The sequence below is a fragment of the Populus euphratica genome, unplaced genomic scaffold (genome assembly GCF_000495115.2).
Source record: "Populus euphratica unplaced genomic scaffold, PopEup_1.0 scaffold47.1, whole genome shotgun sequence".
In the NCBI taxonomy this organism is placed as follows: domain Eukaryota; kingdom Viridiplantae; phylum Streptophyta; class Magnoliopsida; order Malpighiales; family Salicaceae; genus Populus; species Populus euphratica.
This window is the reverse complement of record NW_011499925.1, coordinates 589,646-608,773: the sequence shown is the minus strand read 5'-3', so window position 1 is coordinate 608,773 and position 19,128 is coordinate 589,646. Positions and strand designations below refer to the sequence as shown.

The window sequence follows — 19,128 nt, the reverse complement described above, 5'->3', positions numbered from 1 at the left end:
AGAAAGAGGGGTAGGCAAAATGGTTGGGAAGGCGTATAGGAACATAAAAGAAGAGCTGCTTTTCTACTTTCTGGTCTTGAGTTTAGGCATTAAAAGCATGTGGCCTACCGAACAAAACCTTTCCTCACTATATAGGCAAGCTCTTGGTTTATTACGGTTGATTCACTTAACATTGCAGATTTTGATTCACAAGGTATTAGCTAGAAATAGATACAGTGCTTCTGGTTTTTTGCATGGTATATGGATATGGAAACTAAGAGAGAGGAAGAGATTGAGGACATGTCTCTGTCCCCTCCAACAATGGGGTCTATGCAAATTGCAGGGAGCAACGGGTTTGGCCACAGCATAGACTTCATGTCTCAAGCCTACCTTAGAAATAGGTATTCTGGGATTGATATTGAGGAAGATTGCTTGACTAAGAATAAGGATCGCCCTCTTCCAATATTTCTCAAGGTGATCAATGCTCAATCTCTTCCTTCTCATCTTGTTTATTTGTTTATGGTTGTCTTGTAAGTTTTTTATTATTATTTTTATTCTCTTAAGAAGGCATGATAAGCTTCTTATTGACAGTAATCTTTAGTTTCCAAGCCCTGGCTAGTCAATATGGCAAGATAACTATAGATAAATCGAGTCATGGTTGGGCTATATCTATGCATTGCAGTTTGAAGATGTGGAGTATAAGGTGAGGAATAGCAAAGCTTCCTCTGCCAACCCAGTGAAGGCAGTGGTTTCAAAGGTAGCCTCACAGCTCAACATGGATCACGATAACTACAAGATGATTTTGAAGGGTGTAACAGGAAGTGTTTGCCCTGGTGAAATCCTTGCCTTGATGGGTCCTTCTGGTAGTGGTAAGACAACCTTGTTAAAGATAATAGGAGGCAGACTGAGTGAAAATGTTAAAGGAAGAATCACATACGATGACATTGCTTATAATGCAGTCATTAAGAGAAGGTTAGCCACCATTAAAGAGAGCTTTTGTCTCGTTCATAGGTGATTGAAAAAGTCATTATTATTTCTCAATGTTCTCCCTTGGAAGTTAATTATCTGTGCACAGGATTGGATTTGTGACTCAAGATGATGTGCTCTTACCCCAACTCACAGTCGAAGAAACTCTAGTCTTTGCTGCTTTCTTACGACTTCCAGGAAACATGAGCCGGCAGCAGAAGTATGCCAGAGTTGAGATGATTATAAAGGAGCTAGGCATTGAAAGGTAATGCATGGCACTTAATCAGGACAACGGGTAGTTGTGTACTCTAAATGAAAACCTTGTAAGAAGCTTATTTCATGGTCACAGATGTCGTCACTCAAGAGTTGGAGGGGGATTTGTTAAGGGGATATCTGGAGGAGAAAGAAAAAGAACCAGCATTGGTTATGAAATTCTCGTCGACCCTTCATTACTGTTACTTGATGAACCAACTTCAGGCCTTGATTCCACATCAGCCAATAGACTCCTTCAAATCCTTCAAGGGCTAGCTAAGGTGCCAAAGTAGATGTATTACATTTAGCAAAACTCTTTTAAGGTATGTCAAAAAAGTAATGAAAAGCATATGTCTGGTGGTCTACAGGCAGGACGGACAATAATCACTACAATCCATCAGCCTTCGAGCAGAATATTCCACATGTTTGACAAGCTTCTCCTGATATCAGAAGGCTACCCTGTGTACTATGGGAAGGCTAGAGAATCTATGGAATATTTCTCTTGTTTGAGATTCATTCCGGAGATAGCGATGAACCCTGCAGAGTTCTTGCTGGATTTAGCAACCGGGCAAGTGAATGACATAAGTGTGCCTGAAGATCTATCAGCACCACATGGAATCCTTGATTCTGAAAAGGCAGTAATCAAAGTAATTAATAGCTCTTGATTTAATTATCTCTTCTCTCTGACCATTTTTTCTTATACATGAACCTCTAAGATTAGTTTCTTCTGCGTATGCTGCATTCAGTACCTTCATCTGAAATACAAAACTCAGCTGGAACCAAAAGAAAAGGAAGAGAATCACCAGAGCAAAAGGGTACCTGAGCCTCTTCAATTGGCGATCCAAGTAAAAAGGGATTGGACACTTAGTTGGTGGGAGCAGTTCATCATAATGTACAAGAGAACATTTAGAGAGAGGTGTAGAGATTATTTCGATAAGCTGAGGCTCGTCCAAGCACTAGGAGTAGCAGTTTTGCTAGGCCTTCTTTGGTGGAAATCAAAAACTGGAACTGAGGCTCAATTAAGGGACCAGGTTAATTGATTTCCGTGAAACATTTTACGCAACCACAAGAAGAATCAAATTAAAATATTCGAGATAGTTTAATGTTCCTGTAATTGCAGGTTGGTTTAATGTTCTACATCTGCATTTTCTGGACATCATCATCAATATTCGGAGCAGTATATGTCTTTCCATTCGAGAAGATCTATTTGGTGAAAGAAAGGAAAGCAGACATGTACAGACTAAGTGTATACTATGTGTGCAGCACTCTGAGTGACATGGTAGCTCATGTATTCTACCCAACATTTTTCATGGTCATAGTGTACTTCATGGCAGGGTTCAAGAGAACAGTCCCTTGCTTCTTCTTCACACTGTTTGTCATGCTATTGATAGTCATCACAAGCCAAGTAAGTAGAAACAAATAATATTCATACACATACATGCAAATAATCTATACGAGCACCAAGTAATTGATGTATTTCTGTGTGATAATAAGGGAGTGGGAGAGCTATGTGGAGCTGCAAGTCTGAGTATCAAAAGAGCTGGGATGTTTGCTTCTTTGATATTAATGTTGTTTCTTCTTACTGGAGGTTACTACGTCCAGGTAATTTCCTAATTTCAAGGGTTTCATCTGCATACATCGTCATGTGTTCCTGAGACCAGCTAAAGGGTTGCGTTTAATTTCTCCTCGCAGCACATTCCAAAATTCATGCAGTGGATGAAGTTCTTGTCTTTCATGTTCTACGGGTTTAGGCTTTTGTTAAAAGTGCAGTATGATGGTGATGAATTATACGAGTGCGAGAGCGAAGGAGGGTGTCGGCCTCTGCAGAGCTCACCTTCATTTGACATGGTTGACCTGAAAGGTGGCTTGCAAGAAGTCTGGGTGCTGCTAGCCATGGCTCTTGGATACCGGCTAATTGCTTATTTTTGCCTCCGCAGGAGGATTAATTTATGTCATCTTTGAATTGGATCCATAATTCCAGCCTTTTTATTTACTATAAGTGTTTTGCATTTTCCATAATACTAAAACAATTCCTCTATTTACCCATGAAAGTTACTATTGATGAATTAATTGTCTGGATGCTTGATCTGTCATCATTCGTCATTTCTGTTCTTGTTCTTGTTATCATAGCATTCATTAACGATATCAATTTTGAACCAATTTGCTTATATCTAGGGTTGCTTACCTCTTTGTAGTGTTTAGTGTTTAGAAGGATAGTAGATTTTTTTTTTTTTAAATGTGTTTTTATTTAAAAATATATTAAAATAATATTTTTTATTTTTTATTTTTAACACTATCACATCAAAACAATAAAAAAATATTAAAAACTTCAAACACCTAGCTATTAATCATTATATTGGTCCTCTGCTGCACTTGATTAATTTTATCAAATACACTAAAACATTTGAGAAGCATTTTATTTTTTTATTATTTTTTAATTAAATTTTTTTATAGCAATGAAATTAGGTTTATAATCATGATAAAACTATTAAATTATCCTGTTTGTATTTGTGTTTTAAAAAAAAAATAAAAAAATTTAAATTATTTTTGTTTTTTTATTTCAAATTAATATTTTTTTTGGTGTTTTTAAATTATTTTAAGATATTAATTTTAAAAATTATTTTTAAAAAAAAAAAAATATATTATTTTAATATATTTCTAAATGAAAACCACTTTAAGTTAATATAAAAACTAGTAATTGAATTGTGCACTTAAGAGAAAATATATAGTTAATCATAAATTTATAACCATTTCTATTTTAATTTAAAAATTTATTTTGTTTAATTTTTAATTTTTAAGTTTAAAAAAATAAAAAACTGTAAAATAATTTATTCTTGAAATTTTATTTTCCAGCCCTAAAAATAATTTATTTCTTGGAATCTTATTATCTCGACGAAAACAATTTGTTCCTGAAATTTTATTTTTCCATCCCAATACCAATTTATTTCTAGGAATTCTATAATCCCACCCTGAATGTAATTTCTTTCAAAATGTCGATCACAAAGTGTAGTCGGCATTGATCGAGAAATCAGCATCCCCTGTTAGCTATCAAGATCAAAACAATCAAATCACAGAAGGTGACGCTGTAAACACACAGCCAGGAATCTGGGCTTGAATGCCTCTTTTCTTGGGTCAGTGAATTGGACAGCCTAAGATCCTGCGTTGATTTGGAGAAGGAGAGAACAAATCATGGAGAGTTTCGATCCTGATTGTGACGCTGACGATGGTCAGATTCATGCCCCCTTTTAACCCTAACCCTAGTTCCTGTTCATCATGGACGAAGAGAGAGATGTCTTTGAAAAGACAAATTTTGCTTTCTTTTTTTTTGTAATTTTAAAAGTAATTTTTTTTTCTAATATTCTTCTTATTAATATTATTATATTAAAGTTTAGAAACTCGTCCAATTGTACCTTGCTTTTAAAATAAGATTTGAACTTTTTTTATGATAACATTGTTAATTAATTTATATATAAAAACAAGTATACAAATCTAATATTCTTTTTAAAAAAAATTGTCCATCAATAATAGATAATTTTTTTTATTTTTTATGTTAGTACTTTTTATAATTTTTAAAAATTAATTATTCTGTATTCTTGTATACTATTACATCATAATTATCACAAAATTATTTTTTAAAATATCACCATAGCATCTTATAATTTGAAACTTCATTAAAGTCGACTTCCATCCCGAACTTTATGCCCGTAATAACATTTAATATACTCGTAAAAAAAATATTTAATTATTTACATGTTTATTTTTTTTTTTCCATTAAATAACTAAAGAGCCTCCAAGCCACAAAAAAATTGATTTTTTGCCCAAATAAAAAGCCTAAAAGCGAAGATTTTTGTATTAGTTTGCTTTATGCATTGGATTTCTATAGAAGCACCAGCGTCATCCATAGCCCTACACACTGCCCAATGATAACCTTACTTCTCCCGACGACAAGGGCCCAGGAGAAGAAAGAGGATAACCAAACCAAAAACCCAAGATTAGAATCGTGACCTGTCTTCTCCGAAAATCATGTCTAAAGAATCTACTACCCACATGGCAGATTTAGGGTTCTTTCCAAGTTAAAAAATAAACAATGATTTTTCATTTAAGAAATCATACTGGTTAAATAAATAAATGAATAACCTGTTTGGGGGGAGAAATTGCGAGGAAATTAGACTAAAAGGTCGTATTTTGTCCTTAATTTAAATTATTTGGGCTTTTTAAAACATTTATTTAATAAAACTAGGTTTTGGGAAACGCACCAAACAGCCGCGGGTGTGCCGATCGCCATCCATGCATAAACACAAACACCACAATTTATCCCCGCGCTCTCTCTCTCTCTCCCCTGACTTCAAAGCTTAACTGCATCTATACCCTACCTGTCGACATCCCATTGGCCCTCCCTGTCTTGAACTCACTTTCTCCTGTCTCTCTCCTCTCTCAAGCTCAAAGCAGGATAATATCCAAACCCATCAGCATCTGCAGAATAATATTTGGTCATCTCTCTCTCTCTCTGTAGAAATTTGAAATCGGAAAGGATGGAATTGGTACCATACACGGACCCAAATTCCAAACAAGATTCCCTTCCCTGGCAAGACATGTTTAGATCTGCCTCATACCGTAAACCCTCCACAACCCCACCCCAACGCTCGCCCCCACAACCCGACGCGCCACCCCACGCGCCCAATGACCACCATGATCACCATCACCATAACAATAAAACTAGTGCTACTACCTTCCCGGCCTCAGGTGATCCCCAGGTACGCCTTGCTCTTTACATAGCCATGGCCCATGCTGGTCTAGCTTTCGCTATCTTCCTTCTTTATTTCGTATGCAAGCTTTTGCAAGCGTACTTGAGGCCTATTCAGTGGGCTGTTTTGTGTTCTATTCCGTTAAGAGGGATACAACAGACCCTTGTTGCTTTTTGGACTAAGCCTCTTCAGTTAGGTCTCACTGAGACTGTTCTTGCGGTTCCTGTTTCTATTTTTACGGTTTTTGTAGGCACCCTTGTTGATATTAAGGAGGTCTGTTTAAGGGTTTTTCTTAAAAAGTCAAAAGGAGACAGTTCTAGGAGACATAGGAGTGGTTTTTCCAAGTTATTAAGGTGGTTGTTGTCATTTGGTGTCTTTGTGATTTCTTATGAGAGGATTGGTGGTTTGGGCTCACTTTTGATTCTTGCTTCAGGCTTCTTGTGCAGTACCAAAACTGTAAATTCTACATTTTCCGCTGTCTCTTCTCTTAGGAGTAATAGTTTTAGGCGTAGTTCAATTACCCCATTTTTCACAAGAGGTGTGTTGAAGAGGTTGAAAACCATTGTGGCAATCGGATTGATTGTTGGTATGATCGTGGGGTCTTTGGCTGGATTGATATTCTTCTCTTACAAGATTGCTGTTGAAGGGAAAGACGCCGTCATCTCATTGAAATCACATGTGGAAGAGAGTAATTATGCAGAGAAGCTCGGCATCAAGCAGTGGATGGACGAGAATGATGTTCCTGGAATGGTAGATAAATACACCACAACATTCTATGAAACAGTGTCTGACCAGATAGATAGTTTAGCAATGCAGTATAATATGACTGAGTTTGTTGCTGGGATTAAGCATTTTGTTATTAGTCCTCCAGCTAATACTTCTCAGCAATCAGTGGCGTTGATGAGCCCATCTCCCTATACAGAGAAGATGTTGAGCTTAAGGAAGAAACTTGGCAATCAGGAATGGGGAGAAATCTATTCAGAACTGGATGCAATCTTTAGGGAATTGATATTTACTCGAGAAGATCTAGTTCAAAAGGCAAGGGGGTATGCTGTTCAAGGGATGGAGGTGTCACAGCGTGTATTTGCTAGTGGTGCATCTATTTTGGGCGGTGGCGCTAAGCTCATGTTGTCCATTGGAAACTCCATCATTTCTGGAGCAGCAGAGGTTTTCAATTTTGTATCTCAATCAGTGATTTTCTTCTGGGTTTTGTATTACCTAATTACATCAGAGTCTGGTGGGGTGACTGAACAAGTGATGGGTATGCTTCCAATTCCAAAACCAGCTAGGATTAGATGTGTTGAGGTTCTCGACAAGGCAATTTCTGGAGTTCTCCTGGCTACTGCAGAGATTGCATTCTTTCAGGGATGTCTTACATGGCTTTTGTTTAGACTGTATGATATACACTTCTTGTATGTGTCGACCATACTTGTAATTATCAGCCCCCTGTTTCCTATATTTCCTACTATGTTTGCAACAATTCCAGCTGCTGTGCAACTGGTGATGGAAGGCAGATACATGGTGGCTGTTAGCTTGTCCATCATTCACATTGTGCTCATGGATTATGGTGCAACTGAAATTCAGGAGGATATACCTGGTTATAATGAATATCTTACTGGGCTTAGCATCATTGGTGGAATGACACTGTTCCCCTCTGCAATAGAGGTAACTTAACACGTCTTATTTCCCATCACCTATCTATCATCATGGTTTCTCCTCAGTTGTTGTTTTGCAATTCCTGTGTGTTTGTTTCTACTTCCTCAAAACAGATTGGCGGTTTGACTGACTGCTAAAGTCACATCATGCTTAAGGAGATTACCTAAAGTTACCTGTATGATAGTTCTTGGCTAGTTTGGGTATTTATAGAGTTTCACTTTCTGATGAAGCCAATGATTTGGTTTGGAAGCTGTGCTATGTGCAGCATTCTGTATTTTTTTACGGTTGAGTCAGTTTCTTGCTATGATAATTCATTCCTGTCCATGGAGATTGGAAAGAGTTTCAAACTATCACAAAAGCATTTTTATTTTTTTTTGTGCTGAACACGAGAAGCTGTATGTTTATAATAAATGTATAGCGCAGTTTTTAAGAGAACAGGAGTGGAATTGCCTCTCCTGGTTGCAGAGCCAAAATAAAACTTCATTGATATAATTTGGTGTGATGTAGGACAGATTTGAGATGTCTGTTCTACAAAGGATTTTTGGACAGCTAGGGTTTGTTGTTTGTGGAATTAGGGTACAATAGGGTTTGTCTAGGAAGAGATGAGGAGAAATTAGTCTTGTGAACAGTAACTCGCAGCACTGTAGCAGGACAGTAACACAAGAAAGAAGAGAAAGTAGAAGAACAAGAGAACAGAGAAGAAACCTTAGGCACTAAACCTTCAAAATGACTCTAAAACTCCACTTATTTCATAACTCAACTCTGCTGAAGATTTAAACATAGCATCCCTGTTTTTAGAGATTAAGACTCCCTAAAAGAGTAGACTAGGATAACTAATCCGTTTGACTAGGAAATAAACTAAACAGGAATGAATTATTAAAGACTAAGACTCCGAATTCCTACATGGACTGGACCTGCACGTAATAATTCTGAAAATTGCTAAAATACAGCTGATTTGCAGAGCATGATGAAATTACAATTCCTGCCCCTGCTTACAAAATAAATCAAAGAATCTAAACCCCAAACATAGAATAGAAATCTACGAAGGACCACATATTTTTTCGACCAAAAAGACTTCTTGCATGATGAAGAATCATTTAATGTAGCTTTGGGTTTCCAGACTGGAGAGAGTTTCGGTAACTATAACATAGCCACTCCATCAGAGTGATCTCAGGGGATTGTTGAGTGGTAGGACATCTTGTTTTGGTGGGCTTCCTTGAAACTATGTCGTGCTTGAGTAATGCGAGCCTGCACTTTTCAGAGATTAGTTAGGTGCTAAAGCAAGCTCAACTTAGAGACCTTTCTTGATTTTTGAGGTATTTTGATGACCCCTGCCTAGGTAGGGTAAACATTTTATACATAGATATTTGTCTTCATTGTACTCTGCTAAGTATTTTCTCCAGATGAACTCAAGTAGTTATGAAGCTATTATGCATTTCTTGATTTTCTATCTTGTTTTTTTTTCTGTTAGCTGTTTCAATTTATTGATATATCATTCAACAGGGAGCAATCATGGGCCCGTTGATAACAACTGTTGTCATTGGTCTCAAGGATTTATACGTCGAATTTGTGCTAGAAGAGCCAAAAGAAAACTAGTTAGCAGGACACGGTTCGAGACTCTGCCCGAATGGGACTCTGGTGAAATCGTAGTCTGTGAGTTACTTAGGGAAGCACATATTCCTTTTCCAATTTGTTCACAGTGCCTTTCTCTGCCTGCACGGTGTGTTTGTTAGACTGCAAAGGTTTCTTCTTCTTTCTCCTGTTGCTGTCATGATGTAATGACTTCTCTTCTATAGTTTATTGGTTGCTGGCAGCTCGATAAAAATTGAAATTGTATATTTCCTTGTATTTATTTTTGTAAGAAGGTGAGTCCCATGTATTGAACATAAATGAGTAATTCATGTGTAAGATTCTTTGTTTTATTTAAAAATTGTTTAGGCATAGAAGGTGCCCCTCATCTCCTTACATCCTGGGAGCAACCATACAGGTTATTTGTTTGCAAGGACTTATTGTACAATGCCACCTTCTTCAAGTCACTTGTTCCTTGGAGAGAACATGAACAGACCCTGGTTCCACCTGGGCTTAAAGCCTGAGCATATAGGCTTAACTAGCTATGTAAAAATAAATGTGCAAGTGTTTGCTTGTTTTTTTGTACAACCACAAATTGAAAACTTGTGCATAAATATAATTAATTAAATAAATTGAGAAACAGTGTGATTTGAATTATAAAAGTACGGTAATCCCTTAAAAAATAATATATAATAAATTAGGAGGCTAAATTTTCAATAAGCAGAAGTGTTAAAAAGGATGAAAAATATAAAAAAAAATAATTAAAAGAAAGAGTTTTATTTAATTTGAGTAAACATGATAAACCTGTAAATCAAGTAGGATTATTCTATAACAAGAAATTTTAAAAAACAAATTATGAAAATTAGTTCTCAATCAACCTATTGTTAAAGGATAAAATAAAAAAAAATTTAAAAAAAAAAATTAATTCATCTCAGATTGACCTAGTAAATCTGCGACCTGATTCATGAGACAAAGATAAATTAATAGAAAGCAAATAAAAAGAAAATCACAAAGCTCAATTATTAACCAATTAAATTTGTGACCCGAGTTATGCGAACAAAATTACCTTATAGAAAGGAAATAAAAAATAATTATGATTCTCAGCTATAAACCAACTTATTGTTGAAGGACAAAATCAAAAAATAAACAATATATAAAAAAAAAAAATCCGATTCAACTTAAGTTAACCTGGAAAACTTGCGACTTAGGTTATGAGACCATAATAACTTAATAGAAATTAAAAAAAAATCATAAATCCAAATCCAAATCAACTAAATATTAAATACCAAAATTCAAATTAAAAAAATAAAAAAAAATCATTGAATCAACCGAGACTAACTCTTTAAACCCGCGACACAGGTCATGAGATTAGGATAACCCTTTAAAAAGCAGATTCAAAAGAATTACAAAGCTCGATTTCCAAATAAACCCAGTGTTGTAGGGTGTAACTAGAAAAAAATATGATTCTAATCGAAAACAAAAAAAAAGCCCGAGAAAATCTAGGCTAACCAGTCAAGTTTGTAACTAAGTTATGAGATTGTGATAAAAAAAAAAACACAAATTAGTGGAGCCCAATCCTTAACCTTTAAAGGATAAATTGAAAAAAAAAAAAAAACTAAGAAAGGGTTAAAAACCGAAGTCAACCTGAGGCTAACATTTCAATCTCGTTACTTGTGTCATGAGGTTAGGATTATCCCATAGATGGCAAATCGAAGAAAATCATGGATTTAAATTCTCAATCAACTCATTAATAAGGAATGAAATTACAAGAAAAAATTAAATTAAAAAAATCTAAAACAAAACAAATAATAAAAAAAAAATAATGATTAAATTTAATATAAAAATAATATGACAAGACTTTTTGTTATTTCATAGATAATGGTGTGGAAACCAAGGAGAGGAGAGGATAGAGATAAGAAAGAGAATGAAAAAAAAATGTTATGAGACTATTATGATCTTGTATGAATTAAATCAAAATAAATTATAAAACTTCATTTATAAGCAATCCAATTTTGAATGATAAAATTAGAAAAATATATACATTAAGATAAAAAAAACAAATGACTCACATCAACCTGAGTTAAGTTACCAAATTTGCGACTTTAGTCATGAGATTAAGATAAATCCATAGAAAAAAAAATATGAGACTTCACTTTTAACAAATCTAATGTTGAAAGTTGAAATCAAGAAAAAATATTAAATCCATGAGACTAGTATATAATACAATAAAAATAAAATAAAAATAATTATGTAACATAATTCACAAAAAAAAATATTAAAGTATGAAATTGAAAGAAAAAAAAAAGATTGGTTATTAAAGGATGAAATTAAAAAAAAAATCAATTAAAAAAATACCTAAAAAATAAACCAAGTCAATCGATATCAACCTCTAAAATTTCAACTCGGGTCATGAGATCAAAAAAACTACATAAAAAGTCATTCAAAAGAAATTATGAAGTCTAATTCTTTATTAACTCAATGTTGAATAATAAAATAAAAAGATTAAAGAAAGCGACAAGAAAATAACTCAAGTCAATCTGAGTTAACTTGTCAAACTTGCAACATAGATCGTGAGATCGAAATCAATTCATAAATAGAAAATAAAGATAAAAATTACGAAACCTCACTTCTAACATATCTAATTAGACAATAAAAAAAAACTAAATTCATGAGACCAGTATATAACTTAATAGAAAGAAAATTAAAAAACAATAATCATGAAGCATAATGTTTTGACCTTTTAAATTTGGTCTCTTTTTTTAATTGTTATTTGTTTTACTTGGGATAGTTGTTTAAACTAATTTATTTTTACAACTTCGTTCTTCTTAAGTCATGAGACCAGTATATAACTTAATAGAAAGAAAATTAAAAAACAATAATCATGAAGCATAATGTTTTGACCTTTTAAATTTGGTCTCTTTTTTTAATTGTTATTTGTTTTACTTGGGATAGTTGTTTAAACTAATTTATTTTTACAACTTCGTTCTTCTTAAGTTTTTTTTTTCTATCAAATTTGATCATTATTCTTTTATTTTAAAAAATATTTTAATTTTTTGGTCATATTTCATCCTTTTTCATGAGACCGTTATATAACTTGATAGAAAAAAAAATTAAAAAAGAAATTATGAAGCACAATGTTTTGACCTTTTTAAATTTGATTTCCATACTTTTTATTGTTTATTTTGTTTGGGATAGTTTTTTAAACTAATTTATTTTTACAACTTCATTCTTCTAAAAAAAATTTTCTATCAAATTTGATCTTTGTTCTTTTATTTTGACAAATGTTTTGACATTTTTTTCATATTTCATCCTTTTCCATGAGACCGGTATATAATTTTATAGAAAGAAAATTTAAAAAAATCATGAAGCACAATGTTTTGACCTTTTAAATTTGATCTTTATTCTTTTTATTGTTATTTGTTTTATTTGTGATAGTTTTTTAAACTGATTTATTTTTATCACTCCATTCTCATTAAGTTTTTTTCCCTTTTAAATTTTATCTTTATTCTTTTATTTAGGTATATGTTTTAATTTTTTTTCATATTTCATCATTTTTCATGAGACCGGTATATAACTTGATAGAAAAAAAAATTTTAAAAAAAAAACATCATGAAGCACAATGTTTTGACCTTTTAAATTTTATTTTTATTCTTTTTATTGTTTGTTTTATTTGGGATAGTTTTTTAAACTAATTTATTTTTACAACTTCATTCTCCTTAAGTTTTTTTTCTATCAAATTTGATACATATTCTTTTATTTTAACAAATTTTTTAATTTTTTTTCATATTTCATCCTTTTCAATGAGACTGTAATATAATTTTATATAAAAAAAAAAAAAACATCATGAAGCACAATGTTTTGACCTTTTTAAATTTGGTTTCCTTTCTTTTTATTGTTGTTTGTTTTATTTTGGATAGATTTTTAAACTGATTTATTTTTAAAACTTCATTTCCCTTAAGTTTTTTTTCTTATCAAATTTAATCTCTATTTTTTAATTTTAAGAAATTTTTTAATTTTTTTTTAGGTTCACCCAACCCCCCCCCCTTAGGCCTTTTGTTTTCATGCTATTTTTATTTATTTTCTTTACATTTAATTTTACACTAATTTTAAAAGTACTTCATATTATCTTGATTCTTTTATTTGTCAAATTTTGTTTGCTAATTTTTTAAATTGATGTTTTCTTTTTCAGTTTTTTCCTTTCGTATTTATTTAATTAAAGATTGAGTTCTATTATTTTTATTTATTTTCTTTATCTGTAGAATATTTGGATGATTTTGAAAATGACTCAAATTATTTTAGGTCTTGCTATTTATTGTTCTTTGTTTAATTTTCTTTCACTAATTTTTAAAATTAATTTTTTTTTCTGATTTCATCTTTGAATATTAAAATGGTTGAGAATTGAACTTCTTAATTCAACTCAGATTCATAATTTTATTGGTTACAAGTTTGAGATATTAACTTGAGTCTAGAAAGTTGTTTCAAGTTTGCTTGATTTTTTTGTCTTTTTTTAAAGATTTTTTTTTTAATTCCATCCTTCAGTATTTATATCACTAGCAATTAGGCTTCATTTGTTTTTTATTTGCTTTATATAGGGTTTTTTTTAATGAAATCTCATACTAGCCTAGGTTATTTTGTATCTTTGTATTTATTATTTTTTTATTTACTTCAGTAAAAATTTTAAATTGATGTTTTTTTTATTGTTTTATCATTTAATATTATATTGTTTAGACTTAATTTTCTTTTTTTGTTCCATTCTTCAATGTTGAGGTTTTTTTATATTGGGTTTCATAACTTTCTTTAATTTTTTTTCTATTCACATCACTTGAAATTTTATCATGGTCCCAATCATTTAGGATGCGAGTTTAGTTGGTTAATCTAAGTTGATTTTTTTTAGGATCATTTTTTTAAAAATTTAATATTATTTGTGTTTCATTCTCCAGCATTAAATAGTTTTAAAATTAAGTTTCATAATGTTTCATGATTTGCTTTTCATTAAGTTATCTCATTAACATGATCTGAGTCGCAGAGTTTTGTTACCTTACTTAGTTTGCTAAATATTTTTTTCTTTATATATATATACACATTAATTTTTTTTAAATTTTATCTTTTTACATTAAATTTGTTTAAAATTAAACATTAATTTTTTTTTACTTTCTATTGGCTTATCTATATCTCATTACTGACTTGTATATTTGGTATACTTATTTAAGTTGACTTAGGTTAATATATATATATATACATGGTTAATTTATTGTCATTATCTTTTTTTTTTAAATTATGTAATTAAATCATGCCAATATTTATTGATCAGTCGAGTCTTCATACCACTCTTTTAAAACATGGTTTCGTAGCCCTCGGGTCCTTTTTACCGGTAAAATTACGTCTGTTTTCTGCTAACTTTCACATTAACAGTGAAATAAACACAACAATATATTTGATAATAAAAAAAACTGTGCTTTATAATATATAACCCAAAAAAATAATGAGTATGAAACACATGTTTTATACAGTATTTTTTAAATATCTTTTTTAATTAAATTTCCTAAATACTCCCCTAAAAAATGTTTAGAAATATTATTGTAGTTAATTTTTAAAATATTATTCACTTGAATATATATCAAAATAATATATTTTTTATTTTAAAAATTATTTTACATACCTACATATCAAAATAATATAAGAACACCTAAAAATATTAATTTAAAAATAAATTCAAATTTATTTTTTTAAAGTACTTTTTAAACACAAAAACAAACAAAAATACATTTTATCTAAATATTGTTTATTTTTTTTTAATTACACAAACTTTAACAACATAGTTTACCAAACATGTCAAAACTCAACTAAAATTACTTTTTTAGAAACTTATTTATTTTTAAACCACTACCAAAAAACCACACTATATCTATTTCTATTCTAGAGAACAGGAGAAATAGCGCAGCTGCAAGTACCACATGTCCACAACATCGAGCTCTTAGTTCAACCGCTTGCCTCAGGAAGTTTTGCTGAAGCATCACCAAACATCCCATCCAGAAAAGCGATGGCAGAAGGGGCTAAAAACACCTATCTCTAAGGTTTTGCTACATGTGAGCACATTCAAAAAGACATACGACGCAATATCCGGCTCAAGATTCATATTGAGCAATATTTCTTTTCATGTTGATATCTGACAGAACCCAACATCGAAATCAGCACAAAAGGTTAAAATACTTTAAATAGATACAATCATTCAAAACCAGAACCTTGGTCCATAATGGGTTTCAAATTTAACGAGATTGACAATTATTTCATGTATTTCTGCAGGAATTTTCGGTGGAAGTCATTCCTGATGGTGTCATTGATGAAGCGCTTAGGAGTCTTTGTTTCACCTCGAGCCTGGTTCTTGAAGACCACATCATCATCCCACCTGAGCCAGTAATACAAGGAATTAGAATGGTGTTCAATTGGATAGAAAAAAGATAGCATATAGATTGAGTCTTGATTGAAATCTTCCAGCCACCAACCTTCTTTTCACGTTAAAGGTGGTGGTTGGATTATTCAACAGTGGATTTCCTCTAAGAAGCTGCTCTTCCTTGGCTTTAAGCTCTTCAGCCACTTGTAGTTGATCCTGCAAAAAAATAAAGCACATTAATCCTTGCTCATGAAACCCACGCCAGGGTCAGGTTAAGCATTATTATTAGCACGAGTGAATTAATCACCAAGCTTTAATAAGAAGAAATATTAATGGTGCAAGCTGCCAGGTTACCTAATGGAGGTTCTCCTAGCTCTTTCTTCCTCATTTAATAAAAACAAATAATCAAAAAGAAGTTACCTGTCGGAGCTTCTCCTCTGCTCTTTCCTTCTTTATTCGTTCAAGCTCAGCCATGAGAGCTTCTGTGTCATCTTCAAAGCTCAGCCATGAGAGCTTCTGTGTCATCCTCATCGTCGTCGTCGTCGTCGTCATCACTAAAGGAAAGAGAAGACAGTGTTATGACACAACATATCCAAAAAGCAACATCACCGCAACTTGTAAAACCATTAGTGACAGTGCAACAACTGACAGACAAATACTGACACCTTCATCACAGTTAAGATTGACTCTTCTAAGTTCTAACCTATAAATCGCTCCAAAGCTTTAGAAAAGAGCAACCAAAGACCTTACATGCTCCAAAATGAACAAATTATATATAAACACATAAAAAAAGGACTCAAGCCTGAGGAACTTACAAGCTAAAGCATGCAGGTTACACATAAAAAAAGGACTCAAGCCTGAGGACCCTGCATGCTTTATGCAGGTCCAAAGCACCTCTAAACTATCATGAAAAGCAAGAAAAAAGAAGTGGTGGACAGGCAATGGACACCAACAAGTTGACACATAATATGCATTTATTATATTTTTGCACAAAAAAGAAAACAAAGCTGCATAAAAATAAATATTCCATAGCCTGCAAGTAGCACTAAGGTTCAATTGATCTCTACTCCAGGAAACTAAGCAAGCAGCAACAGTGATGCACACAGTAACATAACAAATCACACACTGTAAACCATCAAACAAGGGTTCAAAAAATTCAATCGTCAAATTAAACTTTGATTTTTGAAATGCCAAAAGTAGCGACCTATCATCATCGTTGTTAACTTCCACATCAGAATCATCAGCATCCACACTTCGTGGGATGATACGATCTTCAGTGTCCCTCTTTGTCCCTGCAATAGCTTATGTAATTAGTGAGGTGATGCAAAAACTCATTAATTTGAAGTATGGTTTAGAAGAGCTAGTGAACTCACCTTCCAAGAGAAGATGATTACTCTTTCTACGATCCCTGTCGTCTGCAATAATAGACTGAATATTCAGAATGCGAACTAGCAAGCTTTAACCATCAAAGGGTATAAGTGAATTCACAAAGCTACAAAAAAAAAAAATGCTTCTCTGGTAAGTATATTACCATTGTAAGACTTGTCCTTTGATGAGAAATGCCTCCGCTCACGTTCTTCCAACTCCTCACGAAGATTCCTCTTCTGCAATTCCTCCTTGGTGTCTTGCCCTTCCTTTCTGTGATGCACACACAGTAATCAGAAATAAGGTCATGATTTTCTGTGGAAAAGGGACGATTCTAAGGGCATTTACAAAGGTAAAAAAAAAAAAAAACAGAGAGAGAGACAGCACAAAAAAAAAAAAACAGAGAGAGAGAGAGACAGCATAAAGATCTACATGGAATGATACTTAACAGAATATCACTTCATATGCATGCCGATCAAATACAGATGAAGATTCAATACAAAAGCAGAAAGATGTGCACGTGTACAACCACTAACACACAGATGTGCAAGCAAACAAGGGAAAAACATGAGAAACACTGAAGTGGTATGTGTATAACATAAAACAGCTCTTCCCCGCCTCACCCCCCCAACCCTGGCCCCTCTTTTCCTCCCAAACACAGTACTTTACTTTGCTCAAGACCTGGACAAAAATATCTAAATTGCATCTTGAACTATTGTACAGTAGGCAGATAATGTATCTAACATAAAAGGGACTTATTCAATATCCCAACCCCCAAACAAAAAAGAAGACACAAAATGAAAACTAATTTCATTTCTTCCACCTCTCTCTCATAGAGAGAGATTGAGAGGACTCAAATCTTTTCTCTGGATCTGAGCAAATGTCCCCATCCTCTAAAATCATCTTCAACTACTTTACAGCAAACAGATTCTCTTGGGATCAAAAAAGGGAGGCACAGCAAGAGAACCCCATACCACAATCTTCTGTTTAGAGAAGGTAGTTATAAACAGCACGGTAAGGAATCTTGTAATTTCATTAGGTCTAATGTTCAAACACGGATGTATTTAAAGGCTTTTTATACCATTTCACGGAAAATTTCCTAGGTAAATGTTTCTACTACAGAAATTACAATTACTTAATCAAGTTAAATGTTTCTACTACAGAAATTACAATTATTCATTAGCAAGAAACAATCAAGAGGACAAAATAAGCTAGCAGATCAATCCAGCAACAAGCACAGTTTAAAATTTTGCATAATTTGCTAAGACCTAAATAAATGACTAACAACACCCCAATTACAAGCAGGTTCAAGTGAATCAAAATTTCCTAATCAAGGGAAGCTGAGAAAGACCTACCTTGGTTTTAGAGTGGTATGAGCAGCAAGATCCCTTGACGAATACTTCTGAGATGGGCCGAAAATACGAGTCCCGCCTTGTTCATTACCACCTTTTGCAGGAGCCCATGTAGGTCTAGCTGCAGTCGTCATTATTACTACCTAACCTTTCAATTGCCCAAAAAAACAAATATTAGTACAAAAAAAAAATCTAAAACTGAATATTCCATAATCGAATAAGAATATGCATCATCAACCAGTCCAAATAATGAGGCTCTGAAGCTTCAAATTAGAAAACTCGATTTCCTTCACTTTCTCGGAAACCAAAAAAGAAAATTAATTATACGCTCAAAGAAATAGGTTAGGGTTTGATTGAGTATCCCCATTCGAGAAAAAGGTCAAAGTCTGGTATTCACCATACATGTAAAATCGAAATATGATGAAAACAGAAAATTAGGGTTTTACCTTTAGATTCAATTCCCAATTTGTTTTCTTCACCGATAATTCGAGCGAGCGAGAGAGAGAGAGGGGGCAGAGAGAGGACGAGAGAATGGAGCGCAAGTGGTTGTGTTGGGCTATATATTAGACTGGCTCTTGAAAATAAAACTGAAAATAAAGGGGTGGCAATGGCCCATCAGTAGAAGGGAAACCTATTTCGTTGGGCCTAGCCCAATTGTTTTCCTTTTTGCTTAAATTCGAGACCCGGTCTACAAATAATATATTAAACCCACCTTTATCAATAAAAAATAAAATAAAATTGGAGTAGCAGGTTAAGTTTACGTTATTTATTATTGAGATTATTAGGCTTTGCTGCGGGTAAAACTATATCTCACAAAAAAAAATTAATTTTTTGAATAAAGAAAGCAAATAGT

The 19,128-nt window shown here is 32.9% G+C and overlaps 3 protein-coding genes across 6 annotated transcripts; 2 read left to right on the top strand and 1 right to left on the bottom strand.

The window, feature by feature from the left end:
• Nucleotides 1-176: 176 nt before the first annotated feature.
• On the top strand, nt 177-3,267 carry ABCG26 (ABC-2 type transporter family protein). Its single transcript, XM_011040556.1, has 9 exons — nt 177-453; nt 662-951; nt 1,055-1,210; nt 1,295-1,478; nt 1,566-1,844; nt 1,944-2,228; nt 2,318-2,602; nt 2,692-2,799; nt 2,890-3,267. The coding sequence occupies exons 1-9, from the start codon at nt 241-243 to the stop codon at nt 3,157-3,159; spliced, it is 2,070 nt and encodes a 689-aa protein (XP_011038858.1). The 5' UTR covers nt 177-240; the 3' UTR covers nt 3,160-3,267.
• A 2,207-nt stretch (nt 3,268-5,474) lies between these two features.
• Nucleotides 5,475-9,555, top strand: LOC105135602 (transmembrane protein C9orf5 protein). The gene is made up of 2 exons (XM_011040554.1): nt 5,475-7,607; nt 9,102-9,555. Exons 1-2 carry the CDS (start codon nt 5,730-5,732, stop codon nt 9,192-9,194), a joined length of 1,971 nt encoding a protein of 656 aa, XP_011038856.1. The 5' UTR covers nt 5,475-5,729; the 3' UTR covers nt 9,195-9,555.
• Nucleotides 9,556-15,217: 5,662 nt separating this feature from the next.
• EMB2769 (Cwf15 / Cwc15 cell cycle control family protein) lies at nt 15,218-18,828 on the bottom strand. Of its 4 annotated transcripts, none has more exons than XM_011040552.1 (9): nt 18,722-18,828; nt 18,279-18,423; nt 17,090-17,196; nt 16,932-16,973; nt 16,763-16,850; nt 16,084-16,112; nt 15,979-16,049; nt 15,671-15,774; nt 15,218-15,573 (listed from the first exon to the last, which is right to left on the bottom strand). In XM_011040552.1, the coding sequence occupies exons 2-9, from the start codon at nt 18,407-18,409 to the stop codon at nt 15,450-15,452; spliced, it is 696 nt and encodes a 231-aa protein (XP_011038854.1). In that variant the 5' UTR covers nt 18,410-18,423; nt 18,722-18,828; the 3' UTR covers nt 15,218-15,449. The 4 variants fall into 4 exon arrangements, with proteins under 4 accessions (XP_011038854.1, XP_011038852.1, XP_011038855.1 ...); XM_011040550.1 differs by having other exon boundaries at nt 15,979-16,054; nt 16,086-16,112; XM_011040553.1 differs by having other exon boundaries at nt 15,979-16,054; nt 16,092-16,112.
• Between the last annotated feature and the right edge of the window lie 300 nt (nt 18,829-19,128).